The 22,246-nt window shown below is 44.3% G+C and overlaps 1 protein-coding gene across 4 annotated transcripts in view; it reads right to left on the bottom strand.

Annotated features, from left to right (window-relative positions):
• The window catches only part of ARHGEF7 (Rho guanine nucleotide exchange factor 7), a 194,105-nt gene that overhangs the window by 158,118 nt on the left and 13,741 nt on the right, over positions 1-22,246 (bottom strand). For 2 of the 4 annotated variants that reach the window (XM_039533501.1, XM_039533460.1), the window contains exon 2: positions 9,017-9,103. In XM_039533501.1, coding sequence (XP_039389435.1) covers positions 9,017-9,103 — 87 coding nt within the window. Of the gene's footprint in view, positions 1-9,016; positions 9,104-9,188; positions 9,479-22,246 lie in introns of those variants that run through there. The other 2 variants (XM_039533492.1, XM_039533476.1) reach the window with 2 other exon arrangements.

Here is a 22,246-nt window from a genome sequence, read left to right as displayed (position 1 = left end):
AACTTGTAACACTAAGGCTCTGTCTACACTACAGTTATATTGATTTATATGTCAGAATATAGCCCGCAACTTTTGTACACCATTCAGGCACGTGCACCTCAGCTATTCACATCAGCACTGCATGTCCTCACCATAAACGTTTGTGTCTATAGAAAATGCACTGCACCATGGTTAGGCATGCCAGCATGCCCCACAGTGCAGTCCTGCACAATGTTTTGTGGAACATTTTTGCACTGCTTTGTGAATACTAGCAATTAGCCCCAGGATTTCTGGACTAGGGGTTAAAAATCCCACAATGCCACTTTCTCCATCCCATAGTGCTTATTCCATCCCATATAAACGTCACATCAATTTTAAAATTCACACAGTCCTGTGCATTGCTTTTCCATCTCCGCCATCTTTCGTAGAAGGAAGGACCCTGCAGAGCTCAGTGCAATTCTCAAGACCGTTGCTAATACAGGACACACTATTATCCTGTATTTGTGAAACTTCAACGACCACTACTACAGCTTGTGGTAGGATATGGAAGAGATGTTTGAGGACTACAGATGCTAATGGACATAGCAGATAAAAATGTCAGGTTGCTACTGGGTTCACAGAGCACTCCACATGATGGATTGGCTCTTCTGAACCCAAGAAACAAGCACTGATTGGTGGGATCACATCATAATGAATGCCTAGGATGACAAGCAGTGTCAGCAGAACTCTCAGATGCGAAATACCATATTCCTGGATCTATGTGCCAAAATCGCCCCAACCCTCCAGCACAGGGCCATCAGAACAAGAGCTGCATTGATAGCAGAGAAGCAAGTGGCAATTGCATTCTGGAAGCTTGCAACACTGGATTGCTATTGGTCAGTGAGCAAATCAGTCTGGAGTTGGAAAATCCACAGTAGGGGCTGCTGTCATTCTAGTGTGCCAGGCCATCAAGCATACCCTGCTGCATCAGACTGCGATTCTCAGCAATATGCAGGAAACAGAAGATGGATTTGGAGCAACAGGTTCCTGAACTGTGGTGGGGTGACAGATGGGGTGGTGGCAGGATAGGGACATATATCCCATCTTCCCAGTGAGTACATAAACCGAAAAAGGTACCCTTCTCCAGGGTTATGCAAGTGCTGGTGGATCACTGGGGGCGCTTACCGTCATCAATGTACACCACATACACTTAGTTTTAGTTATATATTCAAATTGTGACTACATACAGAAGTAGATTAGGAAGTTAATTTAGGGTTGTTCAAATGAAGAGTAAAATTGCAATGTAATGCACGTCCATACATAACTAAAGTCTCATCCTCTTGTTCCAAATCACTTCGGATCTTTTTCTCATTGTCTGTCAGGTAGTTCTTAACACCACAACCATACTGTTCATTGACTACTGCTTTGGGTTCTCTTGCCAGCATAGCACAGTCCTTTCCAGTCTTATTGCTTCTACTATCAACTGTGGATACATAAGCCACCATTAACTGTCACTGGGTCATTATGCGCATTACTCCAGCCATCTTGTATTAATTTAACTGCTTTTCCGTGTAATTTGTTGTGTGCTTCCACCTTTAAACCATCAGTAACCGCATCTAACAGTTCACCTGCTACCTGCTTTCGACTGCATGCTTTGTTGCCTGGCTTTAGGCAACTGATCTATGCTTGAAAAGTTGGCTCAGATTCAGAGACTTTAAGGTCAAAATGGACCACTGTGGTCATCTAGTTTGCCCTCCTGCACACTGAAGGCCACAGAACCTCGCCTGCCCATTCCTGGATCCTTAATAATGGAAAAGGAAATATTACAACCATAAAAAAAAGCTGCAATTTTCAAACCTTTTGTTTCAGTTTAGTTTCCTCCTCGTTTTCTTTGGCTGACCTAGATCCAGCTTTCTTTTGATGTACTTAGTAAAGGCAATGCAGGTATTATCAGTACTTTCATTCGCAGACTGATTCTAATACACACGTACATTGAGCTAACGTCAGTGGTTCTCGTGTCTTTGTTGTTCCACTGCATTTTTTCAAAATGTTTCCTCGTGCAGCCTTTCTGCACCATCTTCATTAACTTTCTCAAAATAGCCATGAATTGGGTCAATTGGTTTTGCATCTTTGCTCATGTTGAAATATTTTGACGTGAGTTACTGTACTCACTGAGTTTGGTTGCAGTTACACTCCAGCTAGCCAGATCAAGGCCTTGGCTACACTGGCGCTTTACAGCGCTGCAACTTTCTCGCTCAGGGGTGTGAAAAAACACCCCCCTGATCGCAGCAAGTTACAGCGCTGTAAAGCACCAGTGTAAACAGTGCCCCAGCGCTGTAAGCTAATCCCCACGGGGAGGTGGAGTACCTGCAGCGCTGGGAGAGCTCTCTCCCAGCGCTGGCGCCGTGACCACTCTCGCACTTCAAAGCGCTGCTGCGGGAGCGCTGCCACGGGAGCGCTGTACAGCTGCAAGTGTAGCCATACCCCAAGAGACAGAGCACTGGACTGGGCAGTTAGTTAGGCAGTTTACCTCAAACAGAAACTTCAGCTTCTGAATCTGGGAATTCTCCTTTGTTTCCTTATCAAAGAAGGGGAATTCCCAAGTTCATATGTTTCAGTTGCTGTTTGAGGTAGCTAAGCCAATAGCACACAGCTCTAGGCTGAAGCTTTGCTTCATCTTACTTTCTTGAATAAAAAATTAAACAGACCATATTACTGAAAAATTAGTATCAAATTGCTAAATGTGTGTCAGGAACTTTCATTAGTATAGTCTAATAATAATTTTATTTTTTCCCAGTTTCAACCACTATTTACTAGCACCCTGTCCTAAACTAATTTTTCCGTGGGGAAAGAGCAAATCTTGAGCCAATTGATACTATGTTGGAGAGCTGTTCTTCCATAAACTCTGGATCAAACTGTTCCCTTAATGAGTTTCCCTGCTCTTGCGGCTAGCACAGATTTCTTCACTAACTCTCTCCCTTTCTCAGGTACCATGCCCTCCAAACACCCCTTAGCAACAGAATAAGGGACAGTTGGAATGATGGAACCCAGAAATTAAGGAACTTCTGGGGAGGACACATGTATTGGTGCAAGAGACAATCATTCTGATCCAAGGCAAAAAGCAGCCTGAGAGATGTCACTGGAAAATAATATTACATTGTGACTTGTAACCACTAGCTTCTAAAACCCGTCCGTTGATAGACATAAACGTCTGTAGAGCTTGCTATCGACGACAACTCTGATAAGTAATATCAACTGCGTAGAGTCATTTAGCTCCCAGTGGGGTTGCCACATCCATGTTATTCCCGAACAGAATCGGGGCTGCATGGTGGCTCCTTTCGACCTTTTGCAGGAAAAGTGTTCCAATAAGCAGGTCAGCTTAGAATTGATAAACATTAACCCTTTTCTGCCCAAATAAAACACGTTAACTAGCACTTTGGGAAACACCCTTAGAGAGGCGGTAAAGCAGCATACTGATAGCACTGTGAGTTGCATGTGAAGCAGAGATGTATCTTATGGGAGATTCACATAACAATGTGTAGATAGGTACTCTTCAGATCTGTTGCTAGAGAAACTGAAGTCTTCCTTTGGGGAACTGCTGCTTTGGTGGAATTTAGGTCCTTCATGCTGAACTGTGGCTCCTGGAGGAATGTGTTCAAAACACCTGTTCGTCTGTGTTTGGAACACTCAGACAATAAGAAGAGGATGGAGAAGAATCTTAAGCCTTCTTGATTCGTTGATTTACCCCAGCCTGAAGCAGTTATATTGCAGTCTTGATATTTCTGTGTTTCAGCTGGTTGGGGTAAGAAGGGATGTCAATAACCTGGGGTCTGTAGCTGCATTTAATTCTGAAGTGCAAACTTGGGTGGGTATATTGCTACCTGTGCTTTTTTAATTTATTTTGTAAACATATTATTGATCCAACACTTCAAGACTTCTGGCCACTTGTCCCATATTTGGGGAGCCACATCATACAGAGTCAACCGGCATGCTAGAAGGATACAGATGGTTTTCCTGTAGTATCCTCGCGCTCTCTGATGCCACTTGGTATATTCAGTCATCTAGTTGGTTATCCCTCTTGCAATTCTCAGTTGGATCAAGAGTAACAAGACTTGTAATAGGGTTTATGTTTCCTTTTGAGCTACAAAGGCCTTCTGAGTAATTATTTTTAAAAAGTTTATTTTTATTTAAAAGGTTTCCATGGCAGCTCTCTATAGTCACTGAAAAGTCTCCCTCCTGAAGAGCCTGGTGAGTGGTAACCCAGTGCCTTCTTTGCCTGGGGATTGGTTTTCCATGGCCTCAGGCAGGGCTGATGTTGTGACAGAGGGCTGGTCTACACTAAGGGGGAAAATCGATATAAGATACGCAACTTCAGCTACGTGAATAACGTAGCTGAAGTCGAAGTATCTTATATCGATCACTTACCCGTCCTCACGGCGCAGGATCGATGTCCGGGGCTCTCCATGTCGACTCCGCCACCGCCGTTCGCGGTGGTGGAGTTCCGGAATCGATAGGAGCGCGTTTGGGGATCGATATATCGCGTCTAGATGAGATGCGATATATCGATCCCTGAAAAATCGATCGCTACCCGCCGATACGGTGGGTAGTGAAGACGTAGCCAGAGTTAGAACTCATTGCTTTTACTGTAAATCCCCTCCCGCAACCAATCTCCCACAACAGACACTCATAAGGAAACCTTTCTCAAAGAATGCTCCCAGACCAGAGATCTTCTGACCTCGAATGGCAGTGTGGGCATTAAGGAGTCTGATTATGCATGCATAGCTTTAGCCACAATGTGGAAGAATCAAATGCATGGATTGCTACAGTGGCTTTACTTGGTTTATTGTTATTTTAAATGCACACTTTCCATTTCTTTACCCAGACTTCAGGGTTGTATGAACTTTTTGGAAGTATAAATCAAGACATATTTACTTGTGAGTGGACTCACTCCCCTTCTTTTCCGCTTCCTCCCATGCTTCCCCCTTCAGGAGCTCATCTGGAGAAATATAAAGTCTGCACACTGGTTTAAAAATACGCCTTCTCAAAAGAAAAACTGATTCTGCGCTTTCTCCTCTGTGAGCTCTGGCTACAAGTCCAAAAAGCCTGCCCTTGGTCCCAGGAAGATTAATATAAGGAGCCCTCTGCAGTTTCTGGGCCCTTTCTTATCAATTTTAAAAACTTTTATACTGGAAAGGTTGGTATTATGGTGAACTGGAAGAGAGTCCTGCACCTCTTGTTCTTTATTTTACTGGAAAAGACCTGATGAGCAGAGTCCCATTAGCCCAGCAGGTGTGACATGGCTGACCTGCAGCACAAGCAGAGTCCCATTCTAAATTCAGATTTAGAAATTAATTTTCTTTTCATTTCCTCCCAACCCCCTATGTTTTTTCTTCATTTGGAGTTTACAGATACATTGCAAAATAATATGTCCAGAGCGCACACACAAAATTAAAACTCCTGCTTGCTTTAAATAGATAAAAAAGATGAGTGGGAAACCCACAACTGCACTCCATGAAAGAAAAAGACGGACAGTCTGGTTGTTAGGGAACAAGCCTAGGATGTATAAAATCTGGGTTCAATTCCCTCTTCCAACAACTTCCTGTGTTACCTTGGGCTAGTCACTTAGCCTTTCTGTAACAGGCATTATGAACACTGCCCAAATGAGATGTCCAGCTGCTAGAAAAGGAGAACAATGCTGAATACTTACTACTGTCCATAAACCTAATACTTCACCTTGTACAACCCCTTCTGACTGATAAGCTTCAAGAGCTTCTATCTCTCTCCCTCTACCAAACCCAAGAGGGTTGAGAGGTGGGCAATGGAGCTCTAAAGCCTGTCTTGACTGATAACTTTTTCCAAGCTGAAACACAGAAATTAACATGATTCTTGTAAATTTCATTGATCCTCAAGGGTTATGAATAACAGCAGCAAAACTGACCATGGGCTTGCTAATTTCATTCCATTGCTGCTTGGCAAAACTATGAGCAGCACCACAGGCACTGTACTGATCTATGGATTAATGAAGACAGCACTGCATTGATTTAGATTCAGAAGCTATTCTTTATAACCATATGGGATAAAAACTTTTTTCCTAATGAAAGTTTAAATTCTACATAACTATTGCAGGTCCACTCAATTGCTAAGGAAAGCTTCTCAGTCACCAGGGCTAAGGAGACGTTTCAACCCACTGTGATGTCACATGAACACTAAATTTTTGACATTACTGAAGAAGTCAGACGGCACCAGGGATTGGTTATATAGCAAAATCTACAAGTGATATGCAAACATCCTGGTAATCTGCAATGACAGGAAAGGAAATATAGAAAATGCCCATGATAAATATTTACCTAAAATATAATTAAATTGTTTTTAAAAATGTTAGACCAGGGATTGGCAACCTTTGGCACGCAGCATGCCAGGGTAAGCCCCCTGGCAGACCGGGCCAGTTTGTTTACCGCAGTTCGCTGCTCCAGGCCAATGAGGGCAGGCACCGCTTCCTGCAGTAAGGTTCCTTAAGAGTTTATTAAATTCTACACATCAAAAACAAAAAACAAAAACAAAAACCACTCATTGGACTTTTACTGAATTAAGTCCTATATGACAAGTCCTCATCATCTAAAAGCAGTTTTAGTAAACAAAATTAATACAACTTGAATTTTATCATTGAAACACTACACGCAGGATCTTTTCACCTGCCAAAATAAACTTTATATCTACATGTCAATAAAGCCATAAACAAATCATATCAAGTCACTGAACAGAATTTTGGCAACTTTCTGCAAATATCCCTCCCATTCTCTTTTATAGGTAATGAAATAGTACGCTCCCACACTCCTCAATACTTCTGAGGAGGAAACAAGACAAGAAGTTAGTGTTCCCTTTGTCGATCCAAATTCACAGTTTTAAACAACATGTAACATCACCAGATGAAATTCTCCTGCCTTAGAAAAGGCACCACAGGGCCTACTCTGAGCCTGTAAATACTGTTTACGGTCAGATACAATATCATTTTAACTGCTTCTGTAAACTGGCTATGGGCACTCACTTCTAATAAACTCTTTGTTAGACTCTAAGGTGCCACAAGTACTCCTGTTCTTTTTGTATACAGTGTTTTTAATCACATAGGACCCTATGCATTATACACATTTAAAATAAATCATGAACCATAGGGCCCTACCAAATTCAGGGTCCATTTTGGTCAATTTCATGGTCATAGCATTTTAAAAATTGTAAATTTCATAATTTCAGCTATTTAAATCTGAAATGTCAGAGTGTTATAATTGTAGGGATCCTGACCGAAAAAGGAGCTGGGGAGGGGGACGTCACAAGGTTATTGTAGAGGGAGTTGTGGTACTGCGACCCTTATTTCTGTGCTACAGCTAGCAGCTGCGCTACTTTCAGAGCTGGGCAGCTGGAGAGTGGAGACTGCGGGCCCAGCTCTGCAGGCAGCAGCACAGAAGTAAGGATGGCATGGTATGGTATTGCCACCCTTAGTTTTGCAGTGCTGCCTGGGCCCTCAGTCAACAGCCGCCACTCTTCGGCCACCCAGCTCTGAAGGCAGCAGCGCAGGAGTAAAGGTACCATGGTATGGTATTGCCACCCTTACTTCTGCACTGCTCCTGGCAGGGTGCTGCCTTCAGAGCTGGGCACCTGGCCAACAGCCGCTGCTCTCTGGCCACCCATCTGTGAAGGCAGCGCAGAAGTAAGGATGGCAATACCACAATCGCCCCCTAAAATAACCTTGCAACCTCCCTGCAACTCCCTTTTGTGTCAGGACACCCAATTTAAGAAACTCTGGTCACCCTTGTGAAATCTGTATAGTATAAGGTAAAAGTATACAAAAAAACCAGATTTCACAGGGGGGAGACCAGATTTCACGGTCCGTGATGTGTTCTTCATGGCTGTGAATTTGGTAGGACTCTAACTATACACAAAGTTCATCCTATCCACCACTGAAGTGCAGCAACCTCTATGGTGGAATGAATACCCCAACAGAGCACCCGGCTACAATAAATACCTGAGAACAGGAGTTTAACCAACATGGCTACCCCTCTGATATTCAGTTTGGAGAGTAAATTTAAGTAGGAAAAACAAAACTTGTCAGATCAGAATCTGGCCAGTGGGATCTTGAATGATCACATGAAATCAGAAACTTGATATAACGTCTCACCCAAAAACCCCTTCAAAGTGCACTCCAGCACCACGCTGAGTCATTTGTTCAGCCTGGACTCAAGAGAAGACAGTAGCACCAAAACATTCATCACCTTTTACAGATCAGTTTTACCTTCAACGGCTACCAGCAGCATCCACTTCCCCATACAGAAATGGGAACCCTTTTCAGATCACTGTTCAATGGCTCCCTCACCTCCTGGGGCCACAGGCAACTCCAAGGACCCCACCAGTAGCTCTAGGAAATCCCCCAGGACCAGAAAATGCCAACATAAATCACTTCAGGCAGGGCCGGCTTTTGGCTGATTCCTCCGGATCAGGCCCCATGCCTAAGAGGGCACCACACCCTAAAGAAGAGTGCCTAACTTAGGCGCCTTTTTAATTTTTACTCACCCAGCAGCGCTCTGGGTCTTTGGCGGCACTTTGGCAGCGGGTCCCTCACTTGCTCCAGGCTTCGGCAGCGGGTCCTTCGGTGCCACAGAAGACCCGAGCGAAGATCCAGAGCGCCGCCAGGTGAGTCATCCCTGCTGGGCCCCCGTTGAAACTATTCGAATCGGGCCCCGCACTTCCTAAAGCCGGCCCTGACTTCAGGCCTAGGTGCTGGAACTATAAGTGCAGAGGGTGCAGTAGAACCCCCTGGCTTGAAGTGGTTTCCATCATATACAGAGTTTAGAGTTTGGTTCAATGGCTCTCAGCACCCCCACTATACAAATTGGTCCAGCCCCCCTGGAGGCAGGAAATTTAACCCCAAGATCGGGGTGGGGGGGGAATATGGGAGAAAGGGAACACACTCTGCAACTTGCCCGGAGCACTGAAGGGGCACCAGGGACACCACAAAAGCCTGCGTGCCCAGCCCGGCCCCAAACCCCACTGCCCAGCCCAGACTCACCTCCAGGCGGAGGGAGGCGCCGCAGCCGCGCAGGAACTCGCGGATGTTGCTCAGACACTCGTTCTCGGTCCGGGGCTCCGGATAAACCTGCAAGAGAAGAGGCGCTGGGTGAGGGGGCTGCGCTGGGAGCGAGGGGGCACCTGCTGCCCCCAGCTGATCCTGCCCCACTCACCCCCCTGCTCCCTCCGCAGGCGGCGGCTGCTGCTCGGGGGCCGTGGAGGGGCTTTGACCCGGGAAGTAAACACGGAGCCAGGAAATCACGTGCGGGCCGGGGTGGGGCCGAGGAAGGTGCAGGGCCTGGCCCCTGCCTCCTTCCCCCACCGCTGTGCAGCGCCGGGTGTTGCTGCCCCCGAGCCCGAGGCTGGGGCTCAGCCCGGAGCCAGGCAGGGGCAGCGCCTCCCCGCCCGGCAGGCTGGGTCCGGGGCCCGGCTGCGCTCCCAGCCCCCGGGGCTCGGGCCGGCTTCGGCCAGTGCACAACATGAAGCGGGAACGGGGCAATCGCGCTGCTGTGGTCGCCTTTACCTACTGGACAAACTCCGCGGGCAGCACCATCAGCGACTAACCCCGCCGCCACCCGGCAGCCAGCCACTGCCCAGCGCCCCTGCCGGGGGTGGGAGATAACATGCCTCAAACGTATACAGCTAACAGCGCAATTTGCTCCCTTTGTAAAAAAACGGCGACTTTGCCTGAGCCCCATGGAAAGGAAGCCCTGCCTTGGAAAAGATACTGGGTGCAACACAACTTCCTGCTGCACAGCTTCTTTCAAACACACTGAATCTGCAAAGAGAGTGGGCTTAGATCCTAAAGTGAATGCAGCCAGGCTGTTCTGCACCTCACTCAGATTTTTACAGTAGTGCCCAAGTAGGACCCAGAGGCCCATTGTATTGGGGCGCTGGCACTAACATATAGTGTAAGAGAGGGTACTTGCCCCCAAAGAGTTTTCAACCAAAGGCACTAGTCCTGCAGTCTGAGCCAGACAGACAGACCACTGTACCTGTGCAAAGGCCCATTAAATTGATTTCCCATTGAAATCAAAGGAGTCCATACACGTGTAGCAATCTGGCCACTTGGATTAGATTGCAGGATTGGTGCCCAAATTAAGACACAAGTGGGTGTAACAAATGAAGCAAGTGAAAACAAGGGTAACAGTGACAGAAATGTGTGACAACAAAGAGCAGATTTGCATGATCTTTATCGTTTTCAGTAATGGCAGATAAAAAATCCAGAGCACACAATACAAAAAACGTAAAGAGATAATAGTGACCACATGAAAAACTGATTGTACCATTAAAACTCTTTACCTGCAAGTAAAAAAGACCAAATTTGAAATCATGTCTGCTACAATGTCTAATCCTGCAAGATGCTGAGCACCACCATCTCCCACTGAAGTCAATGAAAGTTGAACTCGGGGAGAGGAGAGTGATCAGCGCCTCTCAAGAGGTGCTCAGTACCTTGTAGGAGCAGGTCCTTTATTTCTGAAGACCAAGACCTGGAAATCCCAATGTGTTCGCTGGCTCAGAACCAAACCAACATCCAAAATTCTGACATTTCAAAAAAAAATTTTTTTCATTTTATTTTTGTAATGGCTCTACAGACAAAACTTTAATTCAAACGTCAATTAAGAATGCAATTTAATGTCAGGGAACATAAATGTAGTCTGCTCTTTGTTGTGTATGCAGCACTCCGTTTGACTCCAATTTGCACTTCAAAATCAATCCCTATGTGAGAGGAGAATATGGCCCTATGCCTTAAAATCATGAGTGGAAATCCCAAGAAAAACTTTATAGCAAAGCATCAGTATGTGCTTTACTAGTTATCAAAAAGCTAACACCAGACAGTGGAATTTAACAGAGATTATTAACTAACTTTGTTTGCCCATAGTCTACCAGACAGCTGTGATTTCTGAAGCTTGCAAAGGGGAAAGACTTGATTGAAATAAAGATTTTTTTAAAAACAGAAGTGCCTGTGCTCCACAGCCAATTATCACTTATTACAGCCCCCTTACTCATAGAGTGGTAGCCTAGACACAGTCCTGTAAATGCATAAGCACATGCATACCTCCACATGTGTAAACAGTCCCATTAGCTTCAATAGAACAACTCACATGAGTAAAGTTCTGCATGTGCTTCAATGTTCGCAGTACCAGGACCTTACTTCACAAATAATTCTATTGATTTCAATGGGAAAATGTACCAAGTAAGATACTGCTCAGCTTGAGTAAGGATGGGCAGAATTGAGCCCTGAATACGTAGCTCTATTTGGAAGGAGGAAAAACATTGTATGCAAGTGCAACATAAATGGGAGTTGAGAGGGCTCAGCACCACACAAGAATTGTCCGTTGGATTATAAATGACTTTAGGCAGTGACTTTTAAAAAAAAACAAGTCATCTGTCTATGTCATGCATGCTTATGTCACGATAGACACAAATATAATTCTTCCATTAGACTTGAGGTTTCCCTTAGAATATTTAACTCCTGAAATGCTGACATCAAGTTCTTTTGGGCAGGGACTGTCCCTTTGTACAGTGCCAAGGACATTTTGGGCTCTATGCTAATTTAAGTAAAAGTCAATAAAAATGGATGATTTGCTTGAATCAGGAAAATCTGAATTATTAGAAATACTTAGTCACAATGAGCTTCCAGATTTAAAGTTTAAATTGTAGTGAAGTCGGCCTGCAGTTGGGGAATGACCATAAAAAACAACCAATGCCAACACCTTTAGATCAGGATTCAAGTGACATCAAGCAAGCTGATTTGAGGTTTAAACCACGTGTTAAATTTTTAGGGAATTCTGCATCTAAACTTCAGCGCTCTAAGCCCTAAGCCCTTGAAGATCTTTAAAATACAAGGTCTGTAAAAACTTCAGGAAGGTGCTTAAACTATTGTTTTTGCTAATACTCTATTAGACATGATTGCCTGTTTAATGTTTTTACTTTCATGTTTGCTTATCTTTCAGCAATCAAAGGTTTTAGTGTTTCTGTATTACATTCACTGAGTATATTCTATACCAGGGGTCGGCAACCTATGGCACGCATGCCAAACATGGCACACGAGCTGATTTTGAGTGGCACGCAGCTGCCTGCCGCGGTCCCGGCCCCTAGCCCCACTCAGCCGCCCCGCCCACAGCTCTCCCCTGTGGGGGCAGGAGGCAGACAGCCAAGCTTCCCCCTCCCCCACTTCTTCCCCCAGCATGGTGCTTTTCTGCCCCGCCCCGTCTCCTTCCCTGTGCCAATCAGCTGATGGCCCTAGCGAGGGGGAGGAGTGGCAGCATGCACACAGCTCCATAGAGGATGCAGAGAGAGGTAGGAACGGAGCCTTGGGGAAGGGGCTGGAACAGGGCACATCCCTTCCAGCCCCCTGCCATGAGCCGCTCAGAGCAGGGGATGGGAGCACCCCTACGAGCTGAGCACCCCAGCCCTCTGCCCTGACCCCCCCACACACACACACAGCCCTCTGCCCTGACCCTTGACCCCCACACACACACCCAGCCTTCTGCCCTAATCCCTAAACCCCACCCCACCCCCAGCCCGCGGTCCTGACCCCTGAAACCACTCCCACCCACCCCCCCAAGTCTGGGGTCCCTGCCGCAGGCCCTGCTCAGCTCGCTGCTGGCCTAGATGAACAGAACCCCAGGCTGGCAACGAGCTGAGCAGGCTAATCAGCATTTTAATTTAATTTTAAATGACGCTTCTTAAACATTTTGAAAACCTTGTATACTTTACATTCAACAATAGTTTAGTTATATAATATAGACTTATAGAGAGAGACCTTCTAAAAATGTTAAAATGTATTACCGGCATGCAAAACCTTAAATTAGAGTGAATAAATGAAGACTCGGCACAGCACTTCCAAAAGGTTGCTGACCCCTGTTCTATATCTATTGAAAATCAAAAATATAATTTAAAAACAAGAACATTTTCATAATGGACTACACCACACTGATCAGGAACCCCAGCAAGTAATTCTTTGGAAAAGGAAACAACTGTAGAAGAAAATGCCTGAAAAGGTTCATTAAGTTCATCCCTCTTGCATTAGTGGACTGTTTATTACACCTCCTAATTGTTTTGCCTAATTTACTTTTGGACAACTCTAACGACAGTGCCTCAAACTCCCTCAGTAAATTATTCCATCACCCAAATGAACACACGGTTAGAATATGTTTCCTAAACTCTACCTTTCCCTTTTCTCTCCTATGTCTATGCTCTGTATTGTGCAATCTTAAATATTTTCTTCTCCGTGTTGTCTTTCAAGTATTTATAGCATGATCATATCCCCCCGGGTCTTTTCTCGAAAATGTATACATATTAAATTCCCTTAATCTCTAGTCATAGTTTGTATCTTCTAATCCCTTTATCTAGAGTAACTATACATTCCGTTTCGGCTGGGGCAGTCCCTTTTTTAAACCCGGTCCTGGCCATCCTGACTCTTTTTGGCAAAAGTGGGTATTTGTCCACTTTGCTCTTGCTAAATTGGCAAGTGGCTCGGGCCAGCTCTGCGTGGGGCTCGGGAAGCAGCGGAGGCCAGCCCTGCATGGGGGAGGGGAGGCTTGGACAAGTGGCTTGGGATAACCCTGTGCAGCAGGAGGAGAGGCTTGGGCTAGCCCCACACGGTATTCCATTTTCCCTTTGGGAAATGTGGTCACTGTACCTTTATCATTTCTTATATCCTCCTCTAGATTGTCTCCATTTTATCAAGATCTCTTTTCATAATAAGGAACCCCCAAAACTATGCACGGTGCAAAAATAAGAATGACATGTAACAAGTCACTATAAATCCAAGTTTCTCTCGTAAGAAACAAATTCCTTATCCATCAAGTGATTCTTGTCTTGTGACTCAATCAGGATTATCTCTTTAACAAGCAATAATCCTTATTCCTAGGCCCTCAGCTAGCTAAACACAGGATTCAGGAGTTTTAAAAGTCAGATATTAGTAATGGCAACATACAAAAACCTGTAGGAGAACACGTCAGTCTCCCTGGCCACACATTAGCAGATCTTAAGGTGGCCATCCTGCAGCAAAAAAACTTCAGGACCAGACTTCAAAGAGAAACTGCTGAGCTCCAGTTCATCTGCAAATTTGACAGGATTAAATCAGCTCAGGATTAAACAAAGACTGTGAATGGCTTGCCAACTACAAAAGCAGTTTCTCCCCCCGTGGTTTTCACACCTCAACTGCTAGAAGAGGGCCTCATCCTCCCTGATTGAACTAACCTTGTTATCTCCAGACTGATTCTTGCCTGTATATTTATACCTGCCTCTGGAAATTCCACTACATACATCTGACAAAGTGGGTATTCACCCACGAAAGCTTATGCTCCAACACATCTGTTAGTCTATAAGGTGCCACAGGACTCTTTGTCGCTTCTAACCCAGTGTAGCTGGCCCAGAAGTCATAGAAATTATCTCATAGGTGGCTACAGTACCTGGTAACAGGACAAACAAAGAGCTCAAAAAGGATGCCATCAAATATGGTAGTATGGAGACAACTGCCAACCAAGGCTTTGCAAAAATGGCAAAGGATTCCCTCCACCTCCGGAAGTTTAAACATGGGTCATACGGCATTTTCAGAATGTTTTAGACTTGCCCAGAAGTCTCATCCATGTCAAAAACATGCACCTTTCTAGCTGACAACTGTGCTTCCCTCAAAAGAAGAAAGGCAGTTAATAAACCCTGGCAATTCTTTAAAAAGGCAGTTCCCTTTCTCTCAAAAAAGGGAATACATTTCAAAGCCCTGCTTTACTGTTTGTCAGATCAATGGCACAAACAAGAAGCTATAGGAAACCTGGAAACTTTACCTCTCACACTCAGAAGCAGTCTTGTCCATTGATTATTTAAAACATGGATAGGAAACAGTAAAAATAAATAGCCAATTCTCAAAGTGAAAGGAGGCCAACAATGGGCTGCCTTACCAATTATTAAGAAAGATGTTGTTCAGTTACATTTGCTAATTATCTAGAAGATAGGAGGCATAACAGAGGCAGCAAAATAGGTTCATGACACAAAATTATTTAGCTTAATAAAGAATGAATACTGTGCACACCTAGTCTGAGAAAAAACATATTTGTAATTCTGTTATCACATCCCCCCTCCTTCCCCACTTTTGCCCATTGGATTATTCCCATCTGTTATTAACCAAGGGACTATCTTTCACTACATGTTTGTAGAACACCTACCAAATGGGGCCCCTGTTCCCTGAGTGGGGCTTGTAAGTATTACAGTGATACAAATAACAGAGAATAGTAATAATTAGAAACGACAGGAATGCCACAAGGATCTAACAAGGTGACACAAAGGAATTGGGGTGACACAAAGGAATTCAAAGAGATAAGTGCAAGGTAAAACATGTAGCAGGTGCAGCAGGGACAATTTAAACCATACAATGGGTTCTGATTAAGTGTTAATCGCTCAGAAATTATTATGGATAGTTCAATGAGAATTTCTGCTAGATGCACAGCACTGATCCAGAAGTGAACAAAAGTTTAGTATGAAAAAGATGGAGAGTAATGTGGTAAGTAATAGAATACTACATGATATATATAAACGGTACATATTCACCTTAAACTGAATATTACATTCAGTTTGGTGAATCTCCATCTATGCTCTTCAGACAAAAAAACTCATCTAAAAGGACACAAAAGAGATAGATCATATCCAAAGAAGGCACAGTAGAGCTTCCATGCATGAAGAGATTGAACACATTACAATTATTTAATTTGGAAGGTGGAACAGTAAGGGGAGCTGTGGCATAAGTGTAGAAGACTATTATAGTTACAAAATGGAAAGAAAGCACTCTCATTTTAGTGAATGAACATTAGAAATTGCAATGAACATCTTCCTGAAGACCCACTTCTTACTTTTGCTATACCTATGAAGAACCAAGTAAGTCATATACTTATTTCATTTATTTATCTTATGAGCAAACTGCTTATTTATAAGGCTGTCGATTAATCACAGTTAACTCCCGTGATTAACAAAAAAAATTAATCACGATTAATCACAGTTTTAATCACACTGTTAAACAATAGAATACCAATTGAAATTTATTAAATATTTTAGATGTTTTTCTACATTTTCAAATATATTGATTTCAATTATAACACAGAATACAAAGTGTACAGGGCTTACTTTATATTATTATTTTTTATTACAAATATTCACACTGTAAAAATGATTAACAAAAGAAATAGTATTTTTCAGTTCACCTCATACAAGTAGTGTAGTGCAATCTCTTTATCGTGATAGTGCAACTAACAAATATAGATTTTTTTTGTTATATAACTGCACTCAAAAACAAAACAATGTAAAACTTTAGAGCCTACAAGTCCACTCAGTCCTACTTCTTGTTCAGCCAATCGCTAAGACAAACAAGCTTGTTTACATTTAAGGGCGATAAAGCTGCCCACTTCTTATTTACAATGTCACCAGAAAGTGAAAACAGGCATTCGCATGGGACTTTTGTACCTGGCATTGCAAGGTATTTACGTGCCAGATATGCCAAACACTCGTATGCCCTTTTATGATTTGGCCACCATTTCATAGGACATGCTTCCATGCTGATGATGGATTCTGCCTGATAACAATCCAAAGCAGTGCAGACTGACACATGTTCATTCACTCTTCCGAAAATGGAGCCTGCCACCCTGGGCATGAGCTGCCTGCTGCCCTTGGTAAGCCACTTTTTTCCCCAGATGGGAGGAAGTTTGTGGCCAGGGCCTGTTATGTGACTCCCATGGGGAAGGGGAGCACAGCAAAAAAAGTTTGGGACCGTCAGCTCTGTGGGAACTATTGTAGCTGTATTATCCTCCTGCCTGCTCCTGTGTTCGTGTTCTGCAGGGATCAGTGCTTATGAATCTACACAGTGGCAGATTCTCCAGCATGGCACCCCCAGGCTTTCCCAGTCCTCCAGTGACTGCTGCACAGGGTCATGTAGGGAGCACTCCATAGAGCTGAGCTGGGGAGACACCCTCCACAACCAGGGAGGAGGAAGCTGCACCTGCTTCTTGGTAGGTTTCAGAAAATAATTAGACTCTTCCCGTATAGTAATAATAATAGCATCTGCAGCTACAGTTAAAGTGCCAGATCCTCAGCTGTTGTAAATCAGCAACATACAGCACCTGAAAGTCTGGTCCAAAAACTACAAGGGCTGTCCATCCTCTTGCCATTGACTTCAATAGGCTTTGAATCAGCCCTTATATATGTAACTAATTTTTTAAAATGTAGGTTAGGGTTTTCAATGGGGTACAAGATGGTTAGGCACCCAATTTCCACTGACTTTTCACAAGAATTGGGCACCAAACTCCTTTAGGCGCCTTTGAAAAATCCCAGCCTAATTCATTCATTTTAACAAATAATGTACTTAACAATTAGTTCTCTTTTCAAATGCAGTGTCCTACCACATCTTATGGATAAAACTATATTGCATCTGTGGTGCTATAGTTCTTTAGTACTGATTTTAAGTGACCTGGAAAGTATATAAGAACATGTGTGTACACAGAGTTTGCAGAGATAATATGCGTATCAGATATGCAGCAATGACTGTGTGCTGCATACTTGCATTTCTGTATGGGAAAGCTCTGAAAATGTAGGCTCAAGCACAGCCAGTGTAGATAGCGAAAAACTAAGTTATAACAACATTAGTAAATTAGGGATAGACACTACCATTTTACTAAAAACTCTGTGCCAGCCTTAAAAGATTGATTCTATGGGGCTTGCACAGAAATTGGACCCATTTTTAATTTAATCTGATGCAAGAAAATTATACTTTAAGACTGACACAGCAACTTGAACTCACCTTGTTAATTTGCACCCATGCTAACATTAATCAATATTCAGAAAAAAACACAATATACTGTGCAGTAAGTAAAATACTGTGTTTCAATACCTGTTTCACAGCCGGATCCAAATCCCACTGCAGTCAATGGAAAGTCTCCATCTGACTTTAGTGGACTTTGGTTCAAGCCCTTAAACACAACAGAATGAACTAAAGATGCCATGACAGCTTTAGCTAATAACATATTTGTTTTCATTTGTTTCCATATATGTTCAAATTATACACAAAAGTACATTCAAAGAATGTTATTTAAGTTGCAAAGTCAAGCTCTTGAAAGTTAGGAAATATAACGTTTACAGTTGCCCATGCAACTTTAATTCTGCCCCCTTGTGGTTCCATTCTGTGTACTTAGGCAGGAGTCCTCTGAAAAAATTAGTATGTGATTGTATAATTAGTTACTGTATTTTAATGCCTACACCCAAGGCAGTCAAATTAAGGTTGTTCTGGCAACTTTTATCCTTTGCATTTCCTAATTTTCAAATGTTTGACTCTGCAGCCTAAATAACTTTTACATTGTAATTTTCTAAATGTATGGATTTTTTATTTTGTACAGCTGTCAGAAACCCCCACCCTGAATCATCAGCAGGGTATGAACCATAACATCTGTCAGCATTACAGCTACTACTTGAGCTACAAGGACTAACATTAGCTGCCAGCTGATTAAGGTTTATTTTTCCAGAGCTGGCACGTGAGGAGAGAAGTTGATGGGTTGCTGCTCCAGCGAGTGGTTGAAAGGAACCCAGCCTGTCTCTCCCAGACCAGGAGTTGAGGGAGATCCTACCCCCTGTGGTGCCTCCCTGGAGGGGCACTGGAGCCATGACCTAGGCGTTAGGGTTTATTGAGCAGGAGAGCCCAGCCCAGTTATCTTCCCCGCCTGCGCCTCTCCTTCTACTAGGAGTACCCTGGTATTCTCTCTACAGAGTGTACTGCTGCTTTTGTAGTGGCATGAGCCCAGCCTCAGAACGTTCAATGATTTAGGCAGGCTGACAACATTTTCCTGAGAAATGGAAGGAGAGAAGGGAAATGACAACTGTTAATATTTTATATCTCAGCCAAATCTGAATGGAATTTCACAGGTCAAAGAAAAGGCACTTCTGTAGCCTGGGGCGATTCCCCCTGATGAACAGTGAAAAATTGGAAAGAGTCCAGTAGAGAGCAACAAAAATGATTATGGGGCTGGAGCACATGATTTATGAGGAGAACTGGGATTATTTAGTCTGCAGAAGAGAAGAACGAGGTGGGATTTGATAGCTGCTTTCAACTACCTGAAAGGGGGTTCCAAAGAGGATGGATCTAGACTGTTCTCAGTGGTACCCGCTGACAGAACAAGGAGTAATGGTCTCAAGTTGCAATGCGGGAGGTTTAGGTTGGATATTAGGAAAAACTTTTTCACTAGGAGGGTGGTGAAGCACTGGAATGGGTTACCCAGGGAGGTGGTGGAATCTCCTTCCTTAGTGGTTTTTAAGGTCAGGCTTGATAAAGCCCTGGCTGGGATGATTTAGTTGGAGTTGGTCCTGCTTTGAGCAGGGGGTTGGACTAGATGACCTCCTGAGGTCCCTTCCAACCCTGATATTCTATAATCAAAGGCCTACTGCAAACACTGAAGATGTGAGAGCTTCTCAAAGAAAAGGTAACAAGAATCCTTTATGATGGAAAGTGTTACACAACATAAATATTGTTCCCCTCATCATTATTTTAACACCTTGTAGGTTGTATTTACTGCCTCATTGTTACTTTGCGACCTAACTTCCATTCAAATGAATTCCTATTTCCTCCCCTCAGGCACTTGAAAGTAAGGACTTTTTATTGTAATGGAAATATTTTATATAAACATGTTAGGGGATATCTCTGGCTTTGGGGTCAGAGATAAGATTAGCATAACTGGTATGCTCTGTGATTCTTGATCAGTGACATTTGCTGCAAATTTTGAAATTTTGAAGGAAGCGGCAAAATTCAACATTTTGGATGCAGAATTCTCCTTTTTGCAGCAGCCAGACACCCCACATTTTGTTTTCCTTCTCCATACCCCAGCCTGCCCACAGTTGCCTCTTTGTCTCCAGGTTTCCTTGAAAGGAAGAGCTATTTGGATTATTAACCTATGCTCCCACTCTGTTGGCCTTAAAAGGGTAGCCAGAAGGAAAAGGAGATTTCTTTCCAACCTTTGCAGCCATTAGCCCATCCAGAGCAGGACAGATCCAGCACATCATACAGTTTGCTCTGAAGAGCATGGGGCACTGGAACCACCACTGCACTTCTCCGACAAGGTCTGGAGGGAACTATACACTGTTCCATGGAGCCAAGCTTGGATCTTGTTAGTGAGGCCAGGATTGCCAAATCTGACCAGGAGCCAGGGAGCGGAGCTCCCAAGGGTGCCAGCTGGAGTACATTTCTGATTGGTTGCCAACTTTCATGATTTTATCACAAGCCTCATGATATTTTGTGTTTTTCTTAAAGCCCCTGCTTCAGAACCAAGTGGCTGCATGAAAATCTCAACTTTTTTTTTTTAAAGTCATTTTTTGGAGAAAAGCTTGAAAAATGTGACCCCGACAGGCTCAAAAGCCAGAAAGTAAATAAAAAGAACCCAAACTGTATTATTTTTTAAAATCTCAATTTTTAAGTCATTCTCATAAGTTTTTGAGCTTGATTTTTGAACGTCTGGCATCTGCATACCGTGGTCTGCCCGCCAGTGAGTTAAGGAGTCAGGACTATAGGCTGGTTTAGGGAGCCAGGCAGCTGATACTGGCTCAAAGCTCCCTCTTTTCCTCCCACAGATGGAGGGTGATCTGAGTTTGAGCTGGGTAACACTGGGGCAACTGAGAACCCAGGAGCTAAGGAGAGAGGATCCCGTCTGCCCTTCTGGCAGGGAAAGGAGATGGCTGAACCAGGCCTGTCTGGAAAGCACTGTGGCAACCAGGGTCTAGGGAAGTAATATGAATGAGAACAATACCAATAAAATAATTTGTCTCACAGCACAGGCACCAGCTTCCTCCTTTCCCTGGGGGTGCTCAACCCCCAGCCCCACCCCCACCCCTTCCCCCAAGGCACCGCCACTGCCCTGCCTTTTCCTATCCCCACTATGCTCCCGCCCAGTTCCACCCCTTCCCCAGAGCGTGCCCTGTCCCTGCTCCTCCTCCCCCCGCCCCAGCGCCTCCTGCATGCCGTGGAACAGCTGATTGCAGCAGGCGGGAGGCGCTAGGGGGCGGGAGAGGAGTTGATCAGCAGGTCTGGCAGCAGATGGGAGGTGCTGGGGGTGGGGAGGGGAAGCTGGCTGCCGGTGGGTGCAAAGAACCCACTAATTTTTTTCTGTGGTATTCCAGGGCTGGAGCACCTAGGGAGCCAGCACCTGTGTCTTGCAGTATTTGTCACAAAAGTATTTTCCTCACTCAGTATTTTCATTGTTTGGGGAGGTGGGTTTCTCCATGACTCCCCAGGCCTCAGCAGCCCTGATGTTACTCAAGAGCCACACCCACCCTTCTTGACAAGACCCATTTTTCAAAGAAGAGCCACCAAAGCTCCCTTCTTCTCTGGCACACATACAGTGCTTCCTTGGCTGACGCCACAGTTGCCTAAGTCCAGGGAACCATGGAGAGGAGCCACTGTGGAAATGGCAATGTACCACCCCTCTATCTGCGTCTGCTAGAATCTCATCCCCTCTAGCCGCTGGGATGAAGGGGACAAAGGGGCCTTAAATGTGTTATGAATGAATCCTTAACAGCACCAAGCTGTCATTTTTGTTAGCCTTTGGAGCAGCTGTAAAACACAGGCAATAAAATACGTTCTCTGAGTAAATTATGTGGGCCACACTCTGGCCAATGCAGGAAAAGTGGTAACCAGCCCTCAAAATACAGCAAAAGCAGAGCTAATCTGCACAGGGAATCCTGGTGCACATTATTCCTGCCAGAAGCACAAATAACCTCCTTGGAAGGCTAGTAAGTAAGGACTATTGCCAGGAGAGAGACCACATGTGCATAAATACGCAAACATGTCTCCTGTCCCCTAGGCCCAGCCCTGCTATGTCTCTCAACTACTGTGACGTGGGCCTGCAAAGTGTTTCTCTGTGGATTTAAACGGGGGGGAGGGGGGAACAGAACATCCTTTTGGTGCTAATCTGCATGGTACAGACCTCAGGTGGTGATACTCTGATGCCCTGATTGATGTCACAGGGACCAACCTGCTCCACTGTCTGTGCCCCCACAATCTGCTCTCAGCTAGCACTATAAACTCACACTATGTACAGCAGTACCCGGCTTCCCCACCAAAAATGTCATTGCTTTCTAGCTCAGTACACCTCCAAATGCCATTCTCTTCTGATTCCTAACCACCTTCTCTTTCTTCCTCCCAAAGCCTCAAAACACTAGACTCTGTCCTCAGACTTGCGTAACTGATAGAAAAATGTGGCCC

This window comes from Mauremys reevesii, linkage group 1 (assembly GCF_016161935.1).
Source record: "Mauremys reevesii isolate NIE-2019 linkage group 1, ASM1616193v1, whole genome shotgun sequence".
Classification (NCBI taxonomy): domain Eukaryota; kingdom Metazoa; phylum Chordata; order Testudines; family Geoemydidae; genus Mauremys; species Mauremys reevesii.
The sequence above is the reverse complement of the archived record's forward strand: the minus strand, read 5'-3'. Positions and strand labels throughout refer to the sequence as shown.